General features: G+C 37.2%; 4 protein-coding genes across 8 annotated transcripts; 3 read left to right on the top strand and 1 right to left on the bottom strand.

Moving 5' to 3' along the window:
* The first annotated feature begins 758 nt into the window (after positions 1-758).
* Positions 759-3,247, top strand: LOC112186279 (TLC domain-containing protein 4). 5 transcript variants are annotated; one of them, XM_024324635.2, is made up of 9 exons: positions 759-924; positions 1,050-1,187; positions 1,278-1,366; positions 1,456-1,603; positions 2,031-2,105; positions 2,250-2,371; positions 2,456-2,531; positions 2,701-2,760; positions 2,917-3,247. In XM_024324635.2, exons 2-9 carry the CDS (start codon positions 1,086-1,088, stop codon positions 3,043-3,045), a joined length of 801 nt encoding a protein of 266 aa, XP_024180403.1. In that variant the 5' UTR covers positions 759-924; positions 1,050-1,085; the 3' UTR covers positions 3,046-3,247. The 5 variants fall into 5 exon arrangements, with proteins under 5 accessions (XP_024180403.1, XP_024180402.1, XP_024180404.1 ...); XM_024324634.2 differs by lacking the exon at positions 759-924 and having other exon boundaries at positions 931-1,187; XM_024324636.2 differs by lacking the exon at positions 759-924 and having other exon boundaries at positions 931-1,187; positions 2,701-2,817; positions 2,917-3,058.
* A 4,183-nt stretch (positions 3,248-7,430) lies between these two features.
* Positions 7,431-17,148, top strand: LOC112184879 (nuclear pore complex protein NUP205). The gene is made up of 34 exons (XM_040513987.1): positions 7,431-7,751; positions 7,845-7,919; positions 8,009-8,113; positions 8,223-8,330; positions 8,455-8,614; positions 8,723-8,802; positions 8,885-8,992; positions 9,081-9,356; positions 9,484-9,582; positions 9,710-9,826; positions 9,911-10,072; positions 10,300-10,395; positions 10,497-10,735; positions 10,830-10,952; positions 11,078-11,174; positions 11,560-11,739; positions 12,549-12,673; positions 12,871-13,018; positions 13,107-13,219; positions 13,310-13,391; positions 13,519-13,605; positions 13,741-13,809; positions 14,380-14,514; positions 14,817-14,918; positions 15,023-15,078; positions 15,162-15,228; positions 15,319-15,437; positions 15,527-15,617; positions 15,706-15,795; positions 15,915-16,070; positions 16,203-16,367; positions 16,445-16,522; positions 16,674-16,799; positions 16,877-17,148. The coding sequence occupies exons 1-34, from the start codon at positions 7,527-7,529 to the stop codon at positions 17,030-17,032; spliced, it is 4,215 nt and encodes a 1,404-aa protein (XP_040369921.1). The 5' UTR covers positions 7,431-7,526; the 3' UTR covers positions 17,033-17,148.
* Positions 17,149-17,627: 479 nt separating this feature from the next.
* LOC112184878 lies at positions 17,628-18,392 on the bottom strand. The gene has a single exon (XM_024323108.1). The coding sequence runs from the start codon at positions 18,390-18,392 to the stop codon at positions 17,628-17,630; it is 765 nt and encodes a 254-aa protein (XP_024178876.1).
* Positions 18,393-22,073: 3,681 nt separating this feature from the next.
* Positions 22,074-25,024, top strand: LOC112184877 (nuclear pore complex protein NUP93A). Its single transcript, XM_024323107.2, has 8 exons — positions 22,074-22,401; positions 22,477-22,569; positions 22,664-22,810; positions 22,909-22,962; positions 23,078-23,164; positions 23,550-23,636; positions 23,711-24,604; positions 24,774-25,024. Exons 1-8 carry the CDS (start codon positions 22,078-22,080, stop codon positions 24,807-24,809), a joined length of 1,722 nt encoding a protein of 573 aa, XP_024178875.2. The 5' UTR covers positions 22,074-22,077; the 3' UTR covers positions 24,810-25,024.
* Positions 25,025-25,301: the final 277 nt, after the last annotated feature.

Below are 25,301 nucleotides of genomic sequence, written 5' to 3'. Positions count from 1 at the left end.
TTGTTACCTCATCATTCAATGTTTGGATATTTCTGGTCAATTTTCTTGAGAAGGAACATAACAGAAATCAGCATCAGAGTTTTGTCTTACTACTCAATCTTATCTTGGATCCTTTATGTTTTGCCTAGCCATGACGATGGATAGAATCCTTAATACATCTTGGTGTTCTTCAGCACAAAGAAATGGAAAAGCGAATCTTGGTGTTCATCTTATTGAAACAATAGTGAAGACCAATAGCCACTATAGGTTTATCACTTACCAGAAAAGGTCCCTCTTGTTGGATCGATTTCTCCATCCATGTAATTTTGATATAAAAAATGTTTTCACATGTTTAGCCATGCTGCTATATACCGGTTTACCTATTGGTATTTGGTAGGGGGCGGTTAGTAAAAGTAGGAAAAATAAGGCCAATTTCGAAAGTTTAGGATAAATGTAGGGAGCATTTTGGGCATCATCCCTGAATTATGTTCGTATTTGTTGTCCTTACCAATCCCTTTTACGTAGAAATTACATTATTTTAACTCAGAAAAAAATTATATTAATATAAGAGTTTGATATGAATTGATAGTCCAAGCACTACGAATGCAATTTGATAATTGAGAAATGGATCACATGACAAAAAAAGAACATGCTAGACAATTTTTTTTTTTTTTTTCTTTCTATATATTTATTTCAGAAGAAAAAGTAAATAAATAAATAAAGACAAAAAACAAAGTTGTGTCATTAATCGAAAAGAAACGAATGAAATTAATCGAAAGAAACGAATGAAAGAAAAGAAGGGGGAATATGAATTGGTGTTTCCTTTGGTTTCTGGAAGTTTCACGTGTTAGGTTGCTTGCGCAGAGATTATCTTTGTTGCTTCCGCCCCAAGCCTAACATCCTTTCTCCTCGTTACTAAAACCTCTCTCTCTTTCTCACTTTCAGGTAAACCCACTTTTCCTCTCTGAAACTTTCGTCGCAAAATCCTCAATTTTTCGTCACCTTTTTTTATAACCCAAAAAGCTCGATTCTTTGTGGCTGATGCTCCTGGCTTTTCCCCCCCGTATCAGAAAATTTGAGCTATCTGGGCAGAAGGGTTTGCTCTAATGGCAATCAAATCCTATGAGATGGTGGCTGAGCAATACCTGCTCTCTGACCCTTTTGTTCCTTACACATCTATGCTTTTGGGGATTTGCGCCTGCAAATTGGTATGCTCTTATTGTCTCTAAACACCATTGCTACTCTCTTTCAATGGAAGCTCGTTCTGAATTTGTAATACCCTTTTTTGATTTTGTCAGGTTTACCATGTTAACCATTTGCTCAGTGCTGCTTACTTCAAGGGATATTCTGGCCTTTCGAGGATGAAACGTATTGAGTGGAACAATAGGTGGTTTGTTTGACCTCTAATTAGGTACAGTGTTTGTTCCCTCTGTTACAATTTTGATCTCTGGCTCATGTATTGAACTGTTTATGCAGGGCTATGTCAACTCTTCATGCCATTTTTATCACAGCTATGTCATTGTACTTGGTGTTTTGGTCGAATCTCTATTCCGACTATTCTGACAACCAACTCAAGCCATTTGTTACTTTGCAGAGCTCCCCATTGTCTACATTTGTATTGGGGGTAATGATCGATGCTTTCTCTTATGATGTTCAGGACTCTTTTGCAATGCTTGTGTCTGCTCTCTATTTCGCGCTGTTACTTGTTTTCGGAGATTGTTGTGTTAAAGCAGGACCTGGGATCCCCAGAAACTTGTATGCTTGTAATCTCAACAGGGGGTTCTGAATGCATGTTTGAAACCAATTTGGAAATTGTGTTCTCATTTTGAAGTCATAGTTGTTTTCAATAGAGGGGGCGTTGATGCATGTTTGAAATCAATGTGGAAATTAATGTAGTCTTATAGTGGAGTCATGCTGATAAAGTTAAACTCATCATACGATATTACAAGACATCAGGGAAGCCAATCATTGGGAATAAACTGTGTTATAGATGATTCTAAACGATGATTCAGTACCTTCTGTATTAACTTAAGTTTTGTGTAATTTGGCAGGTTTCAGTTGGGTACTTCCTATCTGACCTTGGCATGATCTTTTGGTTTTACCCTGCTTTAGGTGGATTGGAATATGTAAGTGCATTCCTTTTGAATTGTGTAGTTGGGCTGAAACTGTATCTGTGCTGCACAATTCACAAACTCGCTGGAGGTTCTAGTTTATGAAGTGAATTCACCTTGATACTGTTCCAATATATAGTCATAATGTTGATCTTACAGGTGATTCATCATCTTCTTTCTATAGCATCTGTAGCATATGCAATGTTGACTGGGGAAGGACAACTGTATACCTACATGGTTCTTATCTCTGAGACAACCACCCCCGGTATCAATTTGAGATGGTATAAATTTCTTACAATATGCAATTCCTAAAAGATAATATTTTGTTTCCATTGTTGGTGCTTACTCGTGGTGGGCCTTTGAAGGTATCTTGACACTGCTGGAATGAAGAGGACTAAAACTTATATGATAAACGGGGTTATAATATTCATTGCTTGGCTGGTGAGTCAATTCTATTCATAAGATTTGTAAAACTTCCATCTTTTCCCTTGTTCTTGAATTACTTTCTGCATCAAATCTACCAAAGGAAGGGTCTTTTGACAAATCTTTTCCGACTCTTCTTTCCTTCTATCTTTGATCTTAGACATGCTTACGTTTCATTTATGTGCAGGTTGCCAGAATCCTTCTGTTCATGTTTCTGTTCTACCATCTCTACCTGCATTATGAACAGGTGATTTGTACGCCTACAAGTACTTAATTGATCAGTTCTAGAGGTGGTACAGTGCTGGTCTGTCACCTATTAGAAGTTTACTTTGCAAATTGATTATTCTGTAAGCCTGTGATATACTAAGACTTACGTTACCATCCTACATGCTCTTGTCAACAGGTAAAACAAATGCACGCCGTTGGACAATTTTTAGCTTTCGGGGTGCCACCGATACTAGCTGTCATGAATTTGATATGGTTTGGGAAGATTTTGAAGGGATTGAAGAAGACATTAGCAAAGAGGCAATGAGATTTGATGGGGCTGATATTCACTTAAGAAGTGTGACCGAAGATAAATCTAATTGTATATCCAGTTGCATACAATCTTTATTCATCTATCCCCTTCTGAACCTCGCTTGTCTCCATGACATGTAAATGGTATAGAGTTCTCGGTGTATATATGAGCTACATCATTTCTCATTCAATGCAAATCTAAAGTAGTAAACGACTAAGAATCCTTCAATGGATGTGAGTTTTTAGTTGCAATTCTGTGGCATAGGACCTTAAAAGAAGTCCACCCAATAACAGTATCATCTCAAAAAAGCTTCAATGTAGCTAAGGCATTTGACCCAAAAAAAAAAAAAAATAGCTAAGGCAATGAAATTATGGGCATTTTACTTGATGATATATAAGGGCCAAGACTCTCAGAGTCCACCCAATAACGAGGTTGTGTCACTGTGTTAGCTTCCCTTTCACAATAAGCTGAACAACGATGGACATTTTACTTTTGTTGCTATGCTTGTTCACAAGTTTTACTATTTTGATCAATCTTGTCAAGTCAATTCACTGATGAAGTTTAAATCACTTGCTTTTTTATGTTTTTTTTTTTTTTTTTGGATATAAGGAGACCAAAAGGCCGAACAGAAAAAAACAAAGAAACACATTACAGCTCAGAATTTATAGTCCTAATTCTAGGACTGCCACACAGGTCATCAAGCAAGCTAGAATTAACTTGTGGAGGGGGTTGCTCCATGAAATGAACTCCAATCTCTGCATCCAAACCAAATTTGGAGAGAATGTCAGCAACCTGATTAACTTCGCGGTAGACATGCTTAAGATCGCAGCTATGCAATTGTCTTTGGAGGGTTTGGCAACAATCAGTAATGGTTTTTAAGGGGTGCAAATCATCCACATCATGCTGGACGAGGGAGACTAACACCTGAGAATCACTTTCCACCAGAAGATGATGGGCATGATGAGAGATGGCCATTTGTAGACCCAGAAGTAACCCCCAAGCTTCCGCCTGAAGGACAGATCCGCATCCAAGATTAGCATAAAACCCAGAAACCCAAGCACCCGTAGAATCCCTTAAGACACCGCCAACACCAATTTTCCCATTAATACTTCTAGCACCATCAACATTTAATTTAAAGTAATGCATAGGTGGTTTCTTCCAAAACAACCTGACAGAAGTTTTACTAGACTGATGAGGCTTGAGAGTGTTGGCAGATTTCCAATCCCTAGCAGAATCAATAACAACTTTCCCATGATTAAAAGGGTAGTGGAAACCCACATCAAACACCTTTTTATTCCTCCACTTCCATATGTGCCAGCAAGTATACACAAAAATTGAGCACCATTGAAGATTCCCATAACATAGTTTCTTGCATTGAGAGTTAGCAAAGAACCACCCATACCAATCAAGCTGCATAGTCCTAGAAATAGAATCTAAGCATATGACACTGTTCCAAATCATCCGGGAAGCAGGGCAATCTCTAAGCATGTGTAAAATTGTCTCAGGTTGATCATGGCAAACAGGACAATAATAATTGGCAGCAAATCTTCTTTTAACTCTTTCAACATTGGTGAGGAGTTTACCATGACAGACTAACCAGAAGAAATATTTCAGTTTAGGAGGTATTTGTAATTTCCAGGAAAAAAACCAAGGAAAGTCCACTGTGTTTCCTTCCTTAACCAAGTAGAGATAAGCTGATTTAACAGTGAAGTGACCATTACTTGTTCCTCCCCAAATCATTTTGTTAGAACCACAACCTGGAAAACCAGGGGGAATTCTAACAACTGTATTGATAATATCATCACAGAAATGAATTTTAAGAAAATTCAAATCCCACTCACCATCATTCCAACAATCATTGACTTTGAGACAATCATTGACAGAAGCCCGATTCAGAGTATGTTGTAGAAGCGGACCATCAATAGCCCATCTGTCATTCCAGAAATTGGTTGAACTCCCATCACCAATTCTCCAGACTAGCCCTTCCTTTAATAATCTGATTCCATGAATTATACTGTTCCATGTACTAGAGCTTCTAGGAGAACTAACATAATCAGAGTGCAGCTGAGGAATATTTTTCACATATTTCTTCTGTAAGACCATGCTCCATAATCCTTCATCGTTTTGAAACATCCTCCATCCCACCTTGGCAAGCATAGCTTGGTTCATGTGTCTAATATTTTTAATCCCCAATCCACCAAACCTCTTCGGTTTACAAACTAAGTCCCAGTTAGCAAGGTGAACCTTCCTACCACCATCATTATCTCCCCAAAGAAAATCTCTACTCATTTTCTCAATAGTATCACAGACAGAAGCAGGAATCTTGACAGTTTGCATGGTATAGACTGGCATGGTAGAGATTACAGAATTAATTAAAGTTGTTCTACCAGCAAGGTTTAACAACTTACCTTTCCATCCAGCCAGTCGACTCTGAACTTTGTTGATGATGGATGCATACGTGTGCTTGGTGACTCGAGAGTGCAGTAGAGGCATTCCCAAGTATTTACCGAGGTTGGTAGTAAGGGCAGAGCCGCAAATGTCACTGATATTTTTTGCAAGCATCTTATCAGTATTGGGAGAACAAAAAAGCACAGATTTATTGTAACTCACTTCTTGACCAGAGAGCTCACAGAACCTATCAAGGCACTTCTTTAAGACTCTAGCTTGATCACAAGTAGCTTCAGAGAATAATATCAAGTCATCTGCAAAGAATAAATGGGATATAAGGGGACCAGATCCAGATGCACGAACTGGTTTCCATTGTCCAACTTCCACAGTAGAAGTGATTAGATGAGATAATTTTTCCATGCAAAGAACAAAGAGATAAGGGGACAAAGGATCACCCTGCCGGAGACCCCTACCAGCTTCAATTTTTTTTGATAATTCTCCATTAACACACACCTGGAAGCTAGTAGAAGAGACACAATCCATCACTAGCTTAACCATTTTATCAGGAAACTGAGCTTCAAAAAGAACAGAGGCTATAAAGCTCCAATTCAGGCGATCATAGGCCTTAGAGAGGTCTATTTTCCAAGCCAAGTAGCCCTTCTTACCATAGGAGTGTTGGTATTTATGCAAAACCTCTTGAGCTATGATGATATTGTCTGAAATATGCCTACCAGAGACAAAGCTGACTTGGTTAGGACTTATAAGATTTTTCAACGACGGTCTAATCCGCGCCACCAGAACTTTGGATATCACTTTGTAAAGGGTGTTGCATAAGCTGATTGGGCGAAACAAAGCCATATCCGTTCTTAGTTGGTGGAGCGATTTGCTTTTTTACGTTTTTGTCAAGTCTATCACTTGCTTTTTTATTTTTTTGTCAAGTCTATTCGAATTCTGAAATTGAGTACAGGGCGAAGATGGTATTCGAAGTATTATACAATCTTGTCAAGTCTATCCCTTTCTAAAATTGAGTATAATGGAAATATGTACAAGAATTCTATAAAGATAAAGTGTTGAATAATAGTTTTTAGTAAGGATACAACGAACTTACTTTAGGTTATGTAATAAATGCTTCATTAACAAAAAAAAAAAGTATAATGAAAAATAATCATTTTCGAGGATCCGTTGTAACCAAGAGGTGAACACATCCATTTAAGTTTAAGGTGAAGGTGAGGAACGTTTAAGACGTAGATCAAGAGGCAAAAAAAACTAAAAAGAAAAAAAAAATTATAGACGGTGTTAAGATCGATTAATAGAAGAATACTATAAATTTTAGGACTCCTGACTAAATGTCCCAATTTGTCCCATTAGGAGCCCATTTTGTGTCCACTTACCCCATTTAAAGGTAAAAAGGCAAGTTTGGCCTCCAATTAAGTCATCAGAGACTTCACCAGAAACCTCACTTGACACTGGAGAGGTCGCCATAGACTTTCATTGCCTCTAATAATTTTTTATTGCTCCTCTTGTGACCGGTGATTGGATTCAGGTGCCGATGACTGGAGTCCAGCGAAGTCCTCTGATGACTTTTGTATTTCTAAGTGACAAGAGGAGAGAGGGCAAAATAGTCTTAAAAAAATAAAAATAAAATAAACTTAATTTAGAACTTGGAGAAAAATGAATAATCTTATGGGTAATTCATAATTGGGTAAGCTTATAATTTATTTGAATAAGTGAGGTTAGTGTAACTCAAATTTAGGTAAATTGACATTTTCTTTAAATTTTATATTAATTTTGCTCACCTGGTTGTTTAGTTTTAGTATTCTTTTGTTCATAAAGTAATTTTCAAATGTAATTTTTCTTTTTTATTAAAAGAAAAATTGAAAAAAAAAAGAAAGAAGGAAAAACAAAACGAAAATTCCATGTGGCAAAGTTGACGTGTTCAAAAAGTGCCTTTTCAACCAGTTGTGCCTCCCAAAGTACCGAACAGAGCAAAAACATAAACCGAACACCAAACACTAGCCGAGTAGCAGAAACCAGTTGTGTCTCCCCACAGAGCAGAGCAAGAGCAAAGAGCAAAGACCAAAACCGAGCCCTAACCCGGAGCAGCAGCAATGAGCAGCAACCGACTGAGAAAAGTGATTTCGGCGACGTTGCTCTGCGGAGGCGGTTCGTCTCCTACTCCGTCGGAGCGCCGGGAGTTGAACGAAGCACTCAACGAGTCTATCACTTCATTTCAGTCCCTCTTGGCTTTTACGGGTCCATCGGACTCTTCTCGTGCAGAGCTGGATGAAATTGAAATGCCCGATTCACTTAATAACGATGAGGACATTGAAATGGTTAGTTTCACTCGACCTTATTGTTCCAACACATGTTTGAGAGCTCTGATTTTTGATTTTTGAGTTTTTGATGATCATGATGTATGTTTATAGGTTTTGGATATGAGTGATGAACTGCATCTCAATGTGACTCATTGTGTCCGTTTGATTCAGTCTGCACATCTAGAGGTATATTCCTTTGTCATGTATATAACTCCATAGCTGGATTAGATTTTCATATCCGAAATGTGCAACGTCATTTTCTGTATTTATGTCAGTGGGCTTCCATCGGAGGAGCTCCTCAAGACATTTTGAAGCATGCAATACGGCTGTGGTTTAAGGAGAGGAGGGAAATTCTGGAAGATTTGTATACTTTGTTGAGGGTATATCACTCTCTTCTTGCTCCTGTGTGCCATACTAACCCATGTGTGTTACATACTATAGCACCTGCTTAATATTTGATTTTCTAATTTGGAACTATTGATATACCAGACTGCAGTACTTGATCAAGTAGAACCTGAAATTCAATCCGACCTTGTCAAGTTTTTGGAAAACATTTTTAGTAATGGGCTGAGACAAAGGATTCTATCTCTTCTCAAGGCAAGTTTACTGTATATATCTGAATTTTGCTATCTGTTTTGGATGTTTCTTTTTTCCCCTTAATCAATGATTAAATGTTTCCTATGTGTCAGTTTGACATACTGATTATGGGTTGCCATTGTAGGAACTTAATCGAGAAGAGCCAGCTGACCTGGTTGGGCCTCATTCTGAACCATGTGTTCTTGATTCTAGTGGAGTTCTCGTCCGGCGGGAAGATGTACTGTCCTTGGAAAAGCTCATACTTGGGCATTGCCTTTGCCTTTCGACACTGGTTGTTGGCTCAAGTAAGCTACATGTGTTTTTACTGGTTTATTAGGGTGAAAACTTTTGTGGTCGTACCATATTCTAACCAAACCAAATACTGAAACGTTTACACTCATTAACCTTTGCAGCTCAAGATGATATAAAGGAAATTTTTCTTTCCTTGAAAGATTGTTTATCTTATCTTGGCCACCAGACAACACGACATCAGGTATTCTGCTTCATGTTCAATTTTCCTTAATGAGATTGTTTATCTTACCATCTGGTCATTTATGTACTCCATGTTTTTGTAGGTTGCTGTTAGTCTTCTTTTCTCTATTGTGATCGCATTTGTATCAGGTTCTCCAAATGCATCTATAGTGACACTGGAAGATTCATTCAAAAATGAATTTCATGAAATTGTAAGGAAATAAACTTTGTGTCTATCTACTTTCAATTTTCACTTGCAAGGGTTTTAAATTTTGATGCTTCTTATCTTCTATGCTTCAGGTAATGGCCACCGGATGTGATCCAAATGTTGAGGGCTTTATTGGCTGCATAAGATTAGCTTGGGCAGCGCACATGATAGTCACACAAGATTTGGATCACCTGGATTCTTGTTTGGAGCTAGTTTTTCAGAAGAATGTATTCCAGTTTATATCAGATGGAATTCTTGGTACTGCAGCATATCAGAACCATGATGATGAGGATATGAGCTATATATACAACATTTATTTTGGCAAGCTGATCACCTGCTTGGTATCTCACCCACTTTCCCTACAAAGGGTCAGTTCTAGTAAAATCTCTCTCTCTCTCTCTCTCTCTCTCTCTCTCTCTCACACACACACACACACACACACACACACACACACACACATTTTTATGATGTTTATTCTACCCTTCATCCTCACAGGTCAGACAATCAAAGGACATGGCTATAACATCACAAGGTCGTGAAACTGGCCCTTTACCATTTCTCTCTCTCTTGGGACTGGTGGGAAAAATCTATGAGGTTAGTCTGCATCAAAACACTTCATTTGTAACTTTTCATGTACGAGTTGTAGAGACTTCATTCGTCCTCTTATGCTGATATCAGTTGGACCTAATAATAATTTTTTTTTTCAAATGATTTTCTTCAGAAGAATCAAGAGCTGTTGTCTGGCAATTATGTGTTGTGGACATTTGTGAATATGGTTGGAGAGGGATCTTTAAATTTTCAAACCCGTGTGGCTTTCTTGAATATGCTGAGTTCATTGGTATGAAGAATGTTTGGGCTGGTTTGAATATTGTTTTGCAATTTCCTACAATTTTTTTATCTCTTTGTTTTATGTTCCTTTCAGGCCTCTAGTCAAGAAAGCACTTCAAAGGTTTTTGAATTACTTAGGTGGCGTGATGAGTTTGAAACATTCTTTGCTCACTTAACAAGTTATCATGCTCGCTTCTTACAACTAGCAGAGGAAGAGGGAAAAGAACTTGCTTCGTATTTGAATATTCTTCAAAAGGTATGCATTATTTCTTACTAGTAGTACCTCCTTTTCAGAATGTATTAGCAGCAGACAAATTCCATGATTTGTTATCAAAAGTGCTTGTTGGTCATGTCGAGGTTAGGTTGGAACCATTTATCTCTCTGGCAGAGCTGTGGATACAAATGTAGATTACAATCTTCTCATGGGTTTTTTTTTTATTGAAATGAATTACCGATTTTATGTTTCTTTGCAATCTGTTGTAGGTTGTGGAACATGGAAACCTCCTTGAATTAAACTCGTTTGCTTACGTAGAACCTTTATTCAAGCTCCTTCTCTCTGGTGCGCCTCCTTATGTGAAGGTTGGTGGCCATATTATCATGTGAATTTTTTGCTGTAGGAGAGAAGCTTCATATGAATTTCAAGTCATTTTATTGCTAAAATATACCACTAACTGTTGCAGGGTGCCTTATTGGGGGCAATAAAAGCCTTTGTACACGTCTCCCCAGTCCTAAAAGATGAAATTTGGGAGAAACTTGAGGAGTATGGGAAGAGTGGATATATGCTACGGGTATATGATATGCAATTTGAGCTGAATGAAGTAGAAGCAATGATTCAGAACTATCCTTCGACGATATCATTCCTTGACCTGTTAAACACTCTTCTTCTGGAAGAAAGAGACTTGGATTGTCTAAAGCAAAGGTAAGTTTGCTGGTTTCCTTAACATTTCTTTGCAATCTTTTACTTCTTTTGGTGAATTTGTCAATCTGATCAGTAGTTTTTTCCTGTTTGGCAGCTGTGTTGCAATTTTCTTTTGGTTCATTTATAATGATGTTTTCCGGTTATTCCCTCAAAGAGCGTATACAGATCCTTTTCAGAAATGGCAGCTGGTAGTTGCTTGCCTCCAGCATTTTCACACGTGAGTTTATCCTATACTCAAGCTTTGTATTTGTGATTTTGGGGTTCACATGTTTCTTATCTCTGCAAGTTTTCTTGTCTCTTTTGTAAAGAAAATATTTCATCATCGTACGATTTAACATTCAGGATTTTGCGTCTGTATGACATCTCTGAGGAGGGCATCAACAGTGACCTTGTCAATTCTCAGCGTTCAACAGTAATACCCATAGTAGAATTTCTAGAAGTACGTTCTTATTCTTCACTATGTTCAATGAATATTAGAGCATATTTTTTTTTTCCCTAAAACTTCTGGGCAGTCCCCACTCCTGCTGGAGTTGTTCTTTTTCCCATTTAACTTAACATAGATTTGAATCAAATTTGTTTTATTTATGATACTAGAGCAAGCTTTTGTATATCTATCTATTTGGTGCAACTTATATTGTGCATGCTCCATATGAAGGTCTTTTGTCAAACTTATGTTTCGCTGTTGAACTGTTTAATTGCAAAAGTTAACCCGTATTTTCATGGGCATTTTTAATTGATAGTACAAGTTTAGATTGGATCATGATTGCTGACATTAAATACAGAAGAACATCATTGGATTCCTTCTTTTCTACATGTTGTTACAGGATTTCACAAGTGGAAATACTGTTTTCCAAAACATTATGTGTATTCTTTTGCCGGGTGTCAATGAGCTTATGTCTGAGAGGACAAATCAATTGTATGGGAAACTTTTGGAGAAGGCAGTCCAACTGTCTATGGAAATTATAGTCCTTGTATTAGAGAAGGATTTGCTTGCAGTTTACCAGGTAGTTATGACCTTACAGATTTCTTAACTGATATTAATCTCTAATATTCCTTATAAATTTTGTTACACAAGACTTCGACAGCTTTTTTCAGGATTGATTTATATCATTGAATAAATGTCTGATTTGCTGTCAGTATTATTATCGTAGCATGTGAATTTAATTTTTTAACTAACTGAAGGAAACTTGTCATTATCTATACCTACTTTTCGCCCTCTTGGATCTATGGTTTCTGGTGAGGGTATTTATTTTCTGTCTATTTTCCCCTTCATGGGTGACAGTTGGAGTTGGTCAAAAATTTTGCTACTGTTAGATAGGTTTCTGCTTAGCTAGCTTAAATGCTTGAGTTGACCATTTAAGTAGCTGGATCCTTTAACTTGATTTGGGTTTTGAACTTTAAAATAATTGTTCATTTGCATGAGGTGATACTTCATCATTAACATTTTCTGCAAAGATCGTGATCTTTAGGACACTTCAGAAATTTTTTTGGCAGGTTGAGCATGTTAGTACACAATACTTTGTATCCAGCATGTGTAACAGTGTGCTCAAATCTGGTTCATTTACTACCTACAAGAATACAGAATTATAAAACCTTCACTTTATATCAAAAAGTTTGTTACGCAGTTGTTAGCTTTATGCTTGTTTTCTTATATATGGTTCTTTGCCAAGCAAAAGCACTTGGAAAAGTAGAGTACATACAAACATATATATGAACTTGTCCTGTCCTCTTGTCTAAATCATAATGGATGAGACCTAAATAGCCATATTTGGTCATTGATTGTCATTTGTTTCTCCTTTTTCTTTTCCTGCAGTGGCGACTGTTGGAAGTTATGCTCTCTCTAGACTTCAATCAAATTTTAGCTCTGTTGGAGTATGTCGGATATTATTTTGAACCACAAATTCAGCTGTGCTCTATCAAGATCATGTCTATATTGAGGTTCCTCCTCTTCCATTCTGTGTTCTTCTTTGCTCACTGTGATCCATTAGATTCTTATATGGCCTCCAGCTTTGTGCTTACAATATGTTTTCCTAATTTTGCGTATGATGTTATTTTTTCTGGATACACTTTTAATACAAAGTATCTGATAAGATAAGACCTAATATATATATATTGCCCAAAACAAAACAAAAAAGTTCTCGCGTGGATGGCTTCGTGGAGTTACTGCTAAGATCCAATGCTGCAATATCTTTGATTGGAAAGTATGCAGCCTGCCTAGAATTACGCTCAGAAGTTTGTAAGTCCCTTGATGATGCAAGTGAACCAGCTATACTGATAATGAAGGTTGGCTCGTACAATACCATTATTCCATCCTTCTTGAATTAATTATTACATTCTAGAATGTCCATATTCTTATTCTACATTTTTACAGCTTCTAGAAGACAATATAAGCCAACCAGCTCCCAATATCACTCATTTTCTGCTCCATTTTGATCTTGAGAGTCCTACTGGACAGTTTGTGTTACAACCAAAATTTCCTCACAGGTCAAGTTGCTTTAAAAGCTCTGCAATCAGTTCATCTCTATATGTTTCAATTTCTATTTCTTGAAGTGTACTCTTAAATGTTATTTGCAGTTGTTTGAAAGTTATTCTTGAAATTCTGGACAAGCTTTCAAAGCCTAAAGTAAATATGTCACTTCATGAATCTGGGTTTAAGGTTAGCTGAAGCAATCTCTACAGTTGGAAAATGTTTTCTTCTTATTGTTCTCTCTGGATAACATATTTAGTTTCTTGTTGAATTTTTCTACGCTCTGTTCCACTGATATTTGTTTGATCCTTTCCAGCTCCTTTATAAGTTGTGCTCGGATGCTAAGACACACGATTCTATGATGAAGCTGCTGAGGGGTAAAGAGTATCTGTTCTTTGCAAAGGTAAAAGGGGTCTAATTTATTTCTTTCTGAAGCTCTTTAATAAGACTTTAAAATGTTAATCTGTCTTTGTTCTGTTCCACTGTATGTTTGTGTTCTTTCATGTATATCTAAAATGCATTTACCTTTATCATTCAGCACCTAGATACAATTGGCGTTTGCCCTCTTCCTGAAGAACATTCCCTGTGCATCAGTTCCCTTCACCAGGTTGCTTCCATAATTATTTAGCTTTTTTTCTTTTTCTGTTTTCATTCACAACATTGCATGTTTCATTGGACTTTGCAGTTTTCTGACAAGGCCATACAGATTTCATTGCACGAATTTCTTTTCTGTAGCTGTCTTCTTGGGTTTTATTTAGTTTAGTATTACTCTGTAGAATTACAAGAAAAACATTTCAAGAAGTGTTATTAAATTAACTTTGAACTGGACATGGCCCTGTTCTACTCTAGGTAGAATTTTCCTGTCATTATTTGATTTTCATTAAGGTGTTATAATCCATGTTAAATGTCTTTGATTTTGATATGCTCATTTGGCATTCAAGTGCGTAAAGACCCATGGGCAGTGTAAGTTTGTCTATCTTAACTGCACTCCTCTTGAACCTAGAGCCTTAGTTAGATTGTACATAGTTTTTGACATATATGTTTGACACCCATGGTTGGTTACCTTTGCATATCTTTAGCAGATCTCTATGCTCGCGTTCCTGTCCTAAACTTAACAACTAATTGTATACTGTTTCTCGTACTACTAATTGTATACTGTTTCTCTTACTGTTCACAGAGAACTTGGCTGTTGAAACTATTAGCTGTTGAACTTTATGTTGGCGATGTCAATGGATCCACTGATCTAGAAGCATGTGATAGCATTCTTGAGCATCTTTTTGGGCATGCAAATGTCGAAAATACCAAGAGTAAGGTATTGTTAATTGCTTAAACTTTTCAAGTGAATTTCCCCCAGTCGTATTCCACTATGATTATTGGAAAAGTTACTAAAATTTATCTTCATTTGTCTTTCCTTTGGGAAATCTATGCATATTCACTTCTTTCTTATCTTTGAGTTGAGCAATAATGAAAACCTCTGCATTGAGTAACCAGGCCTGATATTATAAAGGATTGAGAGGATGTTCATGATGGATTGATGATAGTGAAGAAAATTATAATAGTGTTGACTTTTATTGTTTTGTTCAATTTTCTTGACTTTTTATTCTATTGTTTCAGGTCTTGGAGTTACTTGAGATAGTCCAATCTGGTTTGCGGGATACCAGCATGGACGTAAATGCAAACCTTGATATGTTCAAGGCCTGGTCAGACATTATTGAGGTCTGTTCTTTTCCACTGGGTTTTAAGTGCTAAATTTTTGGTTACGCTTTCCAAATGGTTCGCCCGGTTTAGTGTTCATTTTTGTTTTTTATTTGCTTGAGTAGATCTCTGCTTTGAGAAGGATATCATCACTTGGACAACGAACTGAAGTTCTATATCAGTATGATCATAACCTGTTTCTTTTTTTCTTTTCTTTTTCCCTATTTCTATGTTCTCCAGAACTTATACTTCTGATATTGACAGGATTATTGTTGTTACTCTGACTACTTACCCTGCCTGTAACGACAAGATGAGAGAGGGATTGTGCAGGGTATGATTTATTTATTTTTCCTGGTCCTAATGTTGCTGTAATCTAAAATACTTCATCGCTTTATCCTCTAATAAAGTAATGTTTCCTTAGGTTGCACTGACTTGCATGATCAAATTAAGAGATGAGAGATTTTTATTTCCTGATGACGACCTGTTAAAGCATATATTGAAAATTTTTGAACATAGATCATCAGAATCCTTAATAGTACGGTAAGATTCTGGTCAAATTAGTGCTGCTTCCATGCTTTTAAGTATTTCAGTCACCATCACCATCTGACCTCCCTTTCTTTTTACTTCAGGCAATATGGTTTACTTCTTAGCTTTTTCCAGTACTGTCAAAATGCACTCGATCCAGATATTGAGATTGATCCGCCGGATCCAGATAGGCTGGTCTGTAGTCTATATAATTTTTTTAATCTGCTCTAGTTGTTATTTAACAGAAATGAAGAACGTTGGCACTGTTTTGTCTTATTTTCAGATGAACCAAGAACGAGCAGACGCATTGGCAGAGTTTGCTCTTACTAATTTCTCTATATTAAGGAAAGAAGCTCAACCTATTCTGGATTTGGTAAGTGTTTACTAAATGCTAAACTCATTAAACATTGAACTGTTGTTCCATATCTTTATGCATATACTATTTCTCTTCTTCTATTTTTGTTTTTCTCAAATTTTCACTTTGATCTTCAGGTAATAAGTGATGCGAGTCAAGGAAGTGAAAAGATGAAAACGATGTCCCTCTATGTCTTAGATGCCCTCTTGATTGTTGATGATGAAAAATACTTTTTACAGAAGCTTCAAACCACTGGTTTTCTTAGAAATTGCATTGAGAGTCTGTCTGATCAGGTGCTTATTCAATGAACTTTCCAATTTTATATGTACAATTTTATCTTCTGTTAAAGTTCTCTGTTTTTGGGAACTTTCATATGGCCATTACATTGTAATGGTAATTTACATAATTTCTACATATTTTCTTAGGAGGGTGGATATTCTCGAGAGTTGATGCAGCAAGCACGGACTCTAGAAGCGAAGCTTGCGGTATTATTGAGGATTAGTCACACGTATGGGACCATTGGAGCTCAAGTTTTATTTTCAATGGATATCCTCCAGCATTGTGCTTCATGCAGGGCAATGTCTATTTTTGTAAGTATCCCTTATGTGCTTGTTTGTGCAACTTTTTCTTAATTGTCAATCACGTACCTAATTCATGCAACTAACAGGGAATGACGACATTCACTCCAATGCTGAGATTGGTATTCAGCTTGTTGGTTCTGATCGATAGATATGACATTCTCGAGGTAGCCTTCTTTTTCATTGAATCAGAGAGAAATTGTTCATCTTTTCCCTTTTTTTAATGAGCTTTCTATTATGGTAGACTTCCTTTGCAAGAAATTCATATAACAAAAAAAAAATTTCCATTTATTGATTATTTTAATCGTATGCTTTAAGGTTAAAAATAACATTGCTTGGGAAGTGGCAAATTTCGTAAAATGCCATAACTCAATATTTGATGACCTTCTCTGGGAAGAAGGTGATGAGGAACCGAGAGAGTTAGCTCGTAGTATTGTAAGCAAGGTCAGTCTTTATTGTTATTTTTTAAAAAGTTGAGAGAATTAGTGTAGTCAACTACTAAATTATTCTCTTTTTTCTAGGTCTGGCGATTTGACAGTGCATTTCCCTGTCAAGAGGCTGTTGCAGCATCTCCTAGTTCTCCGCAGAAGTATAGTATTTTCTTTATATGTTGTATTGTCGTTATGATTTTTTATTTTCTACTTGATCTTTTGCATTGTATTTTTTATAGCGTTTAGATCAAAACTAGATATTACTAAGAATTGCCGGCCTTTTTTTGCGATGAACCAAATTTGTTGCCCATCTACGTATATTATTTTATTTTTTCAACATTAATTTCAAATTGAATATGTCATCAACTACACCCAATTTCCTAATAGTTAGCTGTCTTTTTCTTTTTTTGGGCTAAATCCTAATAGTTAGCTTTGATTAATGCTAACTATAATTGAAACTGGATTAATATTTTTTCTGAGACTGGAAAATACTTTTATTATTTGAAGCAAAAGAATAGAACTAAACACATATTTGTGCTTGTCTTTTCATTTATCTTGATTATTTGTATTTTACATTAATGAAACTGGTAGCTGCAGCAGAACGAAATAGCATAGAGATATACTGGGACCTCACAGTAACTCTAGAAATAGCCAACTATTTGCATCTTATATGAGAAGTGCGTGCATTTCAGAGCAGAAAAAAATAATAATAATTAGCTGAGACTCGATCGTAAACTTGTTTCACGAGCAATTATGTTCAAGACTATATATTGAATCAAGAGCGACCCACCATTTGTGTTCGAGTCAGCAATACATACAAATATAACTGTAGGCTAGAGTTCTATAATGAGTAGCGACATAGAGGGCAGGTAGAATTGTACTTTGGGTTTGAAAGCCATTTTGCTATGCAAGTTTGGTGGAAGAAATGGCCACAGGGTGTTTGTTTCCCGGTACTACCCTCGTCATCTTTTAACACACAATGAAAGCCTTCGAGACAAACTGCACAAGCTTCATCATCAATTGCCATAATGGTTGGCATGCCCCTGACCTTGGCTTTCACATCATCAATTCTTGTAGTTTTTGACCTAAACATCTGAAATTCTAGTTGCACCAATCTGTCAAACATACTGTGTCTTGTCGCTGTTGACGCCGACCTTGTTCTTTGCGTAGCTTCCTCCTGTTCTCTTGTCTCTGTTGACGCCGACCTTGTTCTTCGAATAGCGTCTTCCTGTTCTCGACAGTAAGAGTCTCGCATTTCCTGCATTTCACGATCAAAGAGCTCCTCGTCCTCCAATAATGTTCGCAAATGATCACGTTCCCAACACTCGGAGCACGACAGGTTCATAGTCACACACCGGTCGCAGCCTGGAAGGTCAGAGATCCAAGCAGGCTGCTGCTGCCAGTGACGACGACCACGGTTATTGTTTGTTTGTGTCAATTGTGGAAGCTCTGAAATCCTAGGCGACTCCTCACTGCGATGACCCCGGCGGTAATTGACACGCGGTAGTGGGAGTGGTGGAAGGTTTGAGAACCTAGGCTCATACTCCTCACTGCGACGACCTCTGCGGTTGTTGTTTGTTATTGAAAGTCGTGATAGCTCTGACATCCTAGGCGACTCCTCACTACGGTTAGTGTTGGTTATCGTCAGTCAAGATATCTTTATCGTTTATCGTTTGTTGTTTAGTTTGATTTCAATCGTCTTGATTTATCTCTTGTGGGAGGTATTTATAGACAACATAGCCAATCGAACCGGGAAACCCAATTAAATTAGGACAACATAACCAATCGAACCGGGAAACCCAATTAAATTAGGATTATTGGGAAACCTATTCATACTAGGACTGTGCAAAACCTAATTAATAAGGGAATCAAACCAAAGCGCGGGAGAAACCTTCCTTTTATATGACATCATTGTTAGATTAATTTAGATGTTTTTTTTTTCATTTCTTTTTTGAATAAAATTAGATTCTTTTTGTCCATGTCAAAAAATGGTGCTTCTATATATTTAGGGTGGTGATGGTTCTAGGAGAAGAGGGTAAGGGAGTTCAACGTGGTATTATGACCGTGTCGTTGTGAGAAAGTAATTGGGATTAGAGAAGACACATCTTGTGATCTTGATAAAAAATAATAAAAAATCTTGTGATTAAGAAAAGACGGTTAAAAACCAATTTGGACTCTCAAAAGAGGTCATTTTTCTATAATTCTCTTCAAAGCATGAACAGGAGGGTAGTCAAGCATGCAGAGTTATATTCTTAGCTAGAGAGTCTGTAACCATATTACTCTCCTAGTAAATATGCTTTAGAGAGAAGGATTGGAAGTTCTCCATCAAGTTACTATAGCAAGAAATAAGGGAGCCAAGAGGGTGAAGAGAGACATCACTATCCAGCACAAGTTTAACTAGAATAACTGAGTTTGATTCCACTACTTGCTTCTCAATGTGACACTTGATAGTAAGCTTGAGACCATGAAACAACCTCCAAGCTTCAGCATTAATTAAGCACCTCACCAATACCTAGATTCACCTACAGCCCTATGATCCAATTTTCAGAAGAGCATATGACAATGCCTCCAGCAGTAATTTTTCCAAAGATACTATTTTGAGTTCCATCAACATCTAATTTGAAAACTCCTTGACGAGGCTTAATTCATTGGCCTTGACTATTTTTCTAATTTGGCCCAACAAATGTCCACTTATTCCACTAAAAGATTTGTATGTCCATTTACCCCATTTAAAAGACAAGTTTGTCCTCCAAATAATTAAAAAGTCGTTGGAGACTTCATTGGACTCCAGTCATTGGCCGCCTCGGTCATCAGCCGGAGTTCCCAAAGAGATACGTCGGAGATCTTATAGATCACTGGAGAGGTCGTCGGAGACTTTTTATTACCCCCCAATAAAACCCAATAATTTTTATTGGGCGGCAATAAAAGTTTGTTGGGTTTTATTAGGGGGGGCAATAAAGGTTTCTGAGATATTATTGGGGCCAATGAAACCAGACACAAGACTCCGATCACCATTCAAGGGTCACCGAAGGTTCTCAAAAAGTTCGTCGGAGATATTATAGGTCACCGGAGAGTTTTATTACTTTTATTTTGGGGGGGGGGGGGGATAAAAGATTATTGAGTATTATTGGAGGCAATAAAACCGGATGTTGAACTCCAATCACTAGTCACCAGTCGCCAGAGACTTTTATTACTTTTATTGAGGGACAATAAAAGTTTATCAAGTATTATTGGAGGCCAATAAAACCGGATGCGGGACTCCGTTCACTAGTCACCGATCGTCAGAGGTCCCCAAAGAGGTCATCAGAAATTTTATAGGTCACCAGAGAAGTCGTCGGAGACTTTTATTACCCCCCCCCCCCCCCCCCCCAATGAAACCCAATAAATTTTTATTGCCCCCAATAAAAATTTATTGGGGGACAATAGTGTTTATTGAATATTAAACGGGAAATCCCCTACAACGTTTAAGCATGAAAGCTTTCCTAAACAAATTAGGAAATATCTGAGAATCCCAAAAAATAAAAAAAATTCTTTTTCATTGTTTTCTATATATCTTGAGTTTCTTTGTCAAACCAAGAAAAGTCACTCTCGAGAAAGCTAAATTGATTTCTAGGGGTGGGGATTTTGTACTAAAAATGCAGTTACCGACCCGAACAGCACCGAAAAAACTGTTCGGCAACCGCACCGAACTAAAACGGTGTCGTTTTATGATCACACCCCACCGAACCGTATAAAAGCGATTCGGTTGCGGTTTCCGGTCATAAACCGCCCGATTTAAACCGACCCACACCGAATTTATTTTAATTACATTTTATTTACTTGAAACCAAAACCGACCTGCACCACACCGAAAAATGATGTAACCTAAATAATCGGTTCATCCCTTCTATAATGCGGTTGCGGTTTGATATATAGGTCAACAGAAAAAAGCAGTTTGGTTGCGGTTTGGGCCTCAAACCGAACCGAACCGAACCGCATCGCGCCCACCCCTACTGATTTCAATGCTTGAAATTATATCTTACAAGTTTGGAATTATGGAAGATTTGGAGTGTGCAAGGATAATTATTAGTGTTATTACTGTTAGGTTCCCAAAATTAGCAATCAAAATAAAAACCGGAGAGAAAATCTCCTGTTTACATTCCTACAAATGAGCTTGAGGCATTTCGGATATGATGTCACATTTTCCAAATTCTCTTACACTGCAAATGAGACCAGTATTAATGATTATTATGATGACATTATGAAATTTATTAAGTGTTCAGGTTTTAGTATTTACAGTGACCAAAAGAGGATCTCCGCTATCTCTATGTATTTAGATGTAGAATGAGTATGTCTATTTCTATATATGTACCACTTGTGGGCCTTGTGGGTACTACCAATAACTTCTTGTCTATCTATATTAGGGCTGCTGCTTGGTTTGGTAATTACCTTAATCCGACTGAATACCAACCGATGTTTTAAGTTTGGGAAACCGACTTTTTGGTAATCGAAACCGATAAAACCGAAATCGAAAATTACCGAAAAAGTTGGTTTGGTTTTGGTAAATACCGAATCTACCGATTATCTAAATATTAGCTTTATATACTATGGTTTTTAATACACATACATGTATATTAAGAAATAAACATAAACTTTTCATAATAGTATGAACATGACTACATATACTACATTAATAGTACATGTATTTTAAGTAACCTAGTCAAAGATGGTTAAATAACCTAGTTTTATTGAAAATGACTCAAACTTGATGTCATATATACAAAAGAAAGGTATAATTAGGAGATGAGTACAAAGTTTACCACTATAAAATTGAAGAACCTAATTTTGTTTGTTCTAATTTTAATTACAAAGAATTAGTTGTTCTAAAGTTGGTAATACCGAAAACCGAAATACAGAATTTGGTAGTTATGATTAAAAATCAAAAAATTTCATTGGTAATTGGTAACTCAATTTTGAAACGGAAAGCTTTGGTTTTGAAGTTGGTAATACCTATAACTGATTCAAACCTAACGAGTGACAGCCCTAATCTATATTCTTAAATGACAAAAGAAGAGTATGTAATAGTTTATTGTGGGTTGTGATAAATATACTATTTCTCTTGATTCAAAAAATTTACAATGACATTTTTAAAAGCTAATAAAATGGAAGCATTGGAAAAGTAAATGCTGTGGAGACAATTGTTTCTCAGGTGCTACTAACAAAGTAACAAGCTAAAAGTTTTCTAATCACATTGATTTTGCTTGCAAGTTTCATTAAACTCTCTCGTTTCTATCACCTACATTGTAGGGTTTAATGGACCGTTCCATGGAATTGGAAGTTGAGGATCGTCTGAAGGAGCTCCGCATTACAGCTATGAGGTCAGTGTCGAAGAAGGCTGCCGCCAACAATTTGAAAAGCTTCAACAAGATACGAATGGGTCTGGAGGCGTCTTGGATGAGGGAGAAGACGGAGTTCATTGAAGAACACAACAAGGTTCTGAGCTTGCTCAGAACCAATTTACCTCGCACCTCTTCTAGTGGTCCGGTTTTGACCGGTCACAAACAGAAGAAAGCATTAGCTTATGCTGAGGTGGTGAAGAAATTGAACCACGCGAGGCTCAATGCACTGCGGTTCAATGTAAGCGTCAATTTTACATCCTTTGTTGATCATTTTCATCTGAGATTATGACTTACTGATTGTTTGATTCACTAGCCGGCGACGGCTTTTAGGGATTCCTACACGAGCTTATCCGTTAGAGAATCCACAGGAAAAATTAGCATTCGCGAAATCTGGGATTTAGTCCGGGTATGGTGATTACATTCTGTGTGTGTGCGTGTGTTAGTTTTAGACAAGTTTTAGGTTCATTTCCATTAAGCTTGACAATTACAATGCACTGCAGATGCTGGCAGGTGAGGATATCATACACCATAGCCGTAAACACCGAAGCATTTCAAATGAAATGTCATTGGTACTTGGTGCAAAGCGCTACCTGGAATGGAGGCATGTGAAATACATCATGAGCAGAATCTCAGAGGATCCTGTACTGGTACTACTGAATTTGTGTTTTTTTTTTTTGCTTTGCTACTGCATTCCACTTATGTCACAGCAATCATAATTCATGGACATCTCTTGATCTTATTGCAGGCTGCCCTGGGAGGGGAGGTTGTAAACTTGAAACAAATCCGCGCATTCCTCAGGGTTTGTGATGACTTTCTTACTTAAAGTCTGACAACTTCTGTTTTGTTACATATATGCTATCCTTCAGGACCTTTATCATGCAATTCACTAGCGTGTTCGTTTTATTTCTCTGCAGGTGCATTTAAAAGATTATGGAGTTCTAGATTTTGATGCAGGTCATGATGCTTGTAGTCCGCCTCCTGTCGATACCACTTGGCAGCAGGTCTTCAGTTCTAAACCTTTTGCTTGTCGCTCATTTTGTACATCCACCTCTCTCTTTAATCTTTAAATCGATCCTTCAGTGACAGAACAACTAAAAGAGAATTAAACATTAAGAATAAACGGAGAAGTAAATATACAAATGGGAATGTGAGCCCCCAGTCTTGTTTATAATATGCAGAAGGTGTAAAAGAGTATGTATATTTGGTTACTTGTTATATAGTTGAAAGCAGAAAAGGAATATATTGATGGAAATCTAGCTTCATTTATTCTCTCCCCTATTTTCTGTTGGTACAGTTTGTTGATGAACAAAATATTGCATTTGTAGTTACAATTTAAAGCAACTGTATTTGTGATTTCCACTAAGCTCTATCTATTATATGTGCTAGATTTACTTTTGCATGAGAGCTGGGTATTATGATGAAGCAAGAACCGTTGCTTCATCATCAAATGCTTCACAGGAGTTTGCGCCTCTGGTAAAGTCTTTTCATATGCCTATAATTTAGTATTTAATTATGCAACCTTAGATATTACTTTCATTGTTGGACAGCTCAATGAGTGGATTACATCTGGAGGGATGGTGTCTGTGGAGATTGCAGCCACAGCTTCTGATGAATTGGATATGATGTTAAGACCAGTTAATGTTAAGGGTGGAGCTGGATATGAGAAGGAAAAGTTGTTACTATATTCTCTCATATCTGGTTCAAGAAGCCTTTTTGACAGCCTGCTAGAAGATCAGCCAACTCTATTCGACACTGAAGAGGATTTCTACTGGTTTAGATTATCATCTATAAGAGAACCAGTTGGAGCTGCATCCACTGTTATGAATGCTGGCTTGGAACCATACACATTGAAGGATTTGCAGGTCTATGTGAATAACTCTGCCCCAGGAACTTATACAACAAATGGAGCAGACCCTCTGATGTATCCTTATGTTTTGCTTTTAAGTATCCAGTTGATAACAGCTATCGTATACATGTCTAATGAAATTGGAGGTGAAGGGTATAACATTGATGCTGCCCACATATCAATTGCGCTAGCGGACCACGGTGTCCTCTCTGAAGTTGCTGGTGCCGGACAAGGGATTGGTGTGATGGATGCTTATGAAAAGGCATCTCGCATCACCAAGCAGTATGGATCTGTGAATTTCCTTCCTGATAATCTATCAATGGCTTTAGAATATTATGCACAAGCTGCTGCTGTCCTTGGTGGTGGACGGTTGTCGTGGCCTATAAGAGGTAATGTGGATCAGCAAAGGCAGAGAAATTTGATGCTGAAGCACGTCCTGACAGAGCTTTTGATGCGAGAGGGTGGTATCTGCCTTCTTCTTGGTTCAAGAGGCAAGGAAGGTGAACTGTCAAGGTTTTTCACTGATGTGGAAGGAAGGATACAGTTCCTGCATGAAGCTGCTCAGCAGTGTCAGGAAGTTGGGTTATCTGACAAGGTAATACTTCTTTCTCCGCCCTCCATTATCGAGTCTGCAAATTCTCAGAATCTGTTTACCCTTTTAAATTTCTTAGTTTAAGGTCACTTTAATGTTCTATCTCACATGCTGTTTAGTGATGAATGGAAAGGAAAACCTTTTTACTCTTATTACATTCAATTCTTTTCAGTCTTTGGAGATTACCAATCGCATTGGAGACGGTTGAAGCTGATGAACGTGATACAGAGTTTCCGATCGCTTCCAACTCTTCACCTAGTCTACCTCTGCCTATGTTAAGCCAACTTGTTGCCCAATTTTATTCTTTTCTAATCTCTGTGTTTAATACTTACCTTGTATAACCTGAACATGATATAAATATGCAGTACAATTGATCCTCTTGTGTGAGAGGAGGTTTACCAAGTTTTCCTATGGAACGTTGGGAAAGCAATCAAAACAATGTTCTTTGTTTCACTCCAGGGTTTGGAATATGAAACTATCCATTTTCCAATGATATCTGTGTTTATTAAAACATAAATCTGAAGAACTTTTTGGATAAAGTTGCTAATAACAGTTTTTAGTAAGGATATAACGAACTTACTTTAGGTTATGTAATAAATGCTTCATTAACACAAAAAAAAAGTATGATGAAAATTAATCATTTTCGAGGATCCGTTGTAACCAAGAGGTGAACACATCCATTTAAGTTTAAGGTGAAGGT

The sequence above is a fragment of the Rosa chinensis genome, chromosome 2, assembly GCF_002994745.2.
Source record: "Rosa chinensis cultivar Old Blush chromosome 2, RchiOBHm-V2, whole genome shotgun sequence".
Lineage (NCBI taxonomy): Eukaryota > Viridiplantae > Streptophyta > Magnoliopsida > Rosales > Rosaceae > Rosa > Rosa chinensis.
The sequence above is the reverse complement of the archived record's forward strand: the minus strand, read 5'-3'. Positions and strand labels throughout refer to the sequence as shown.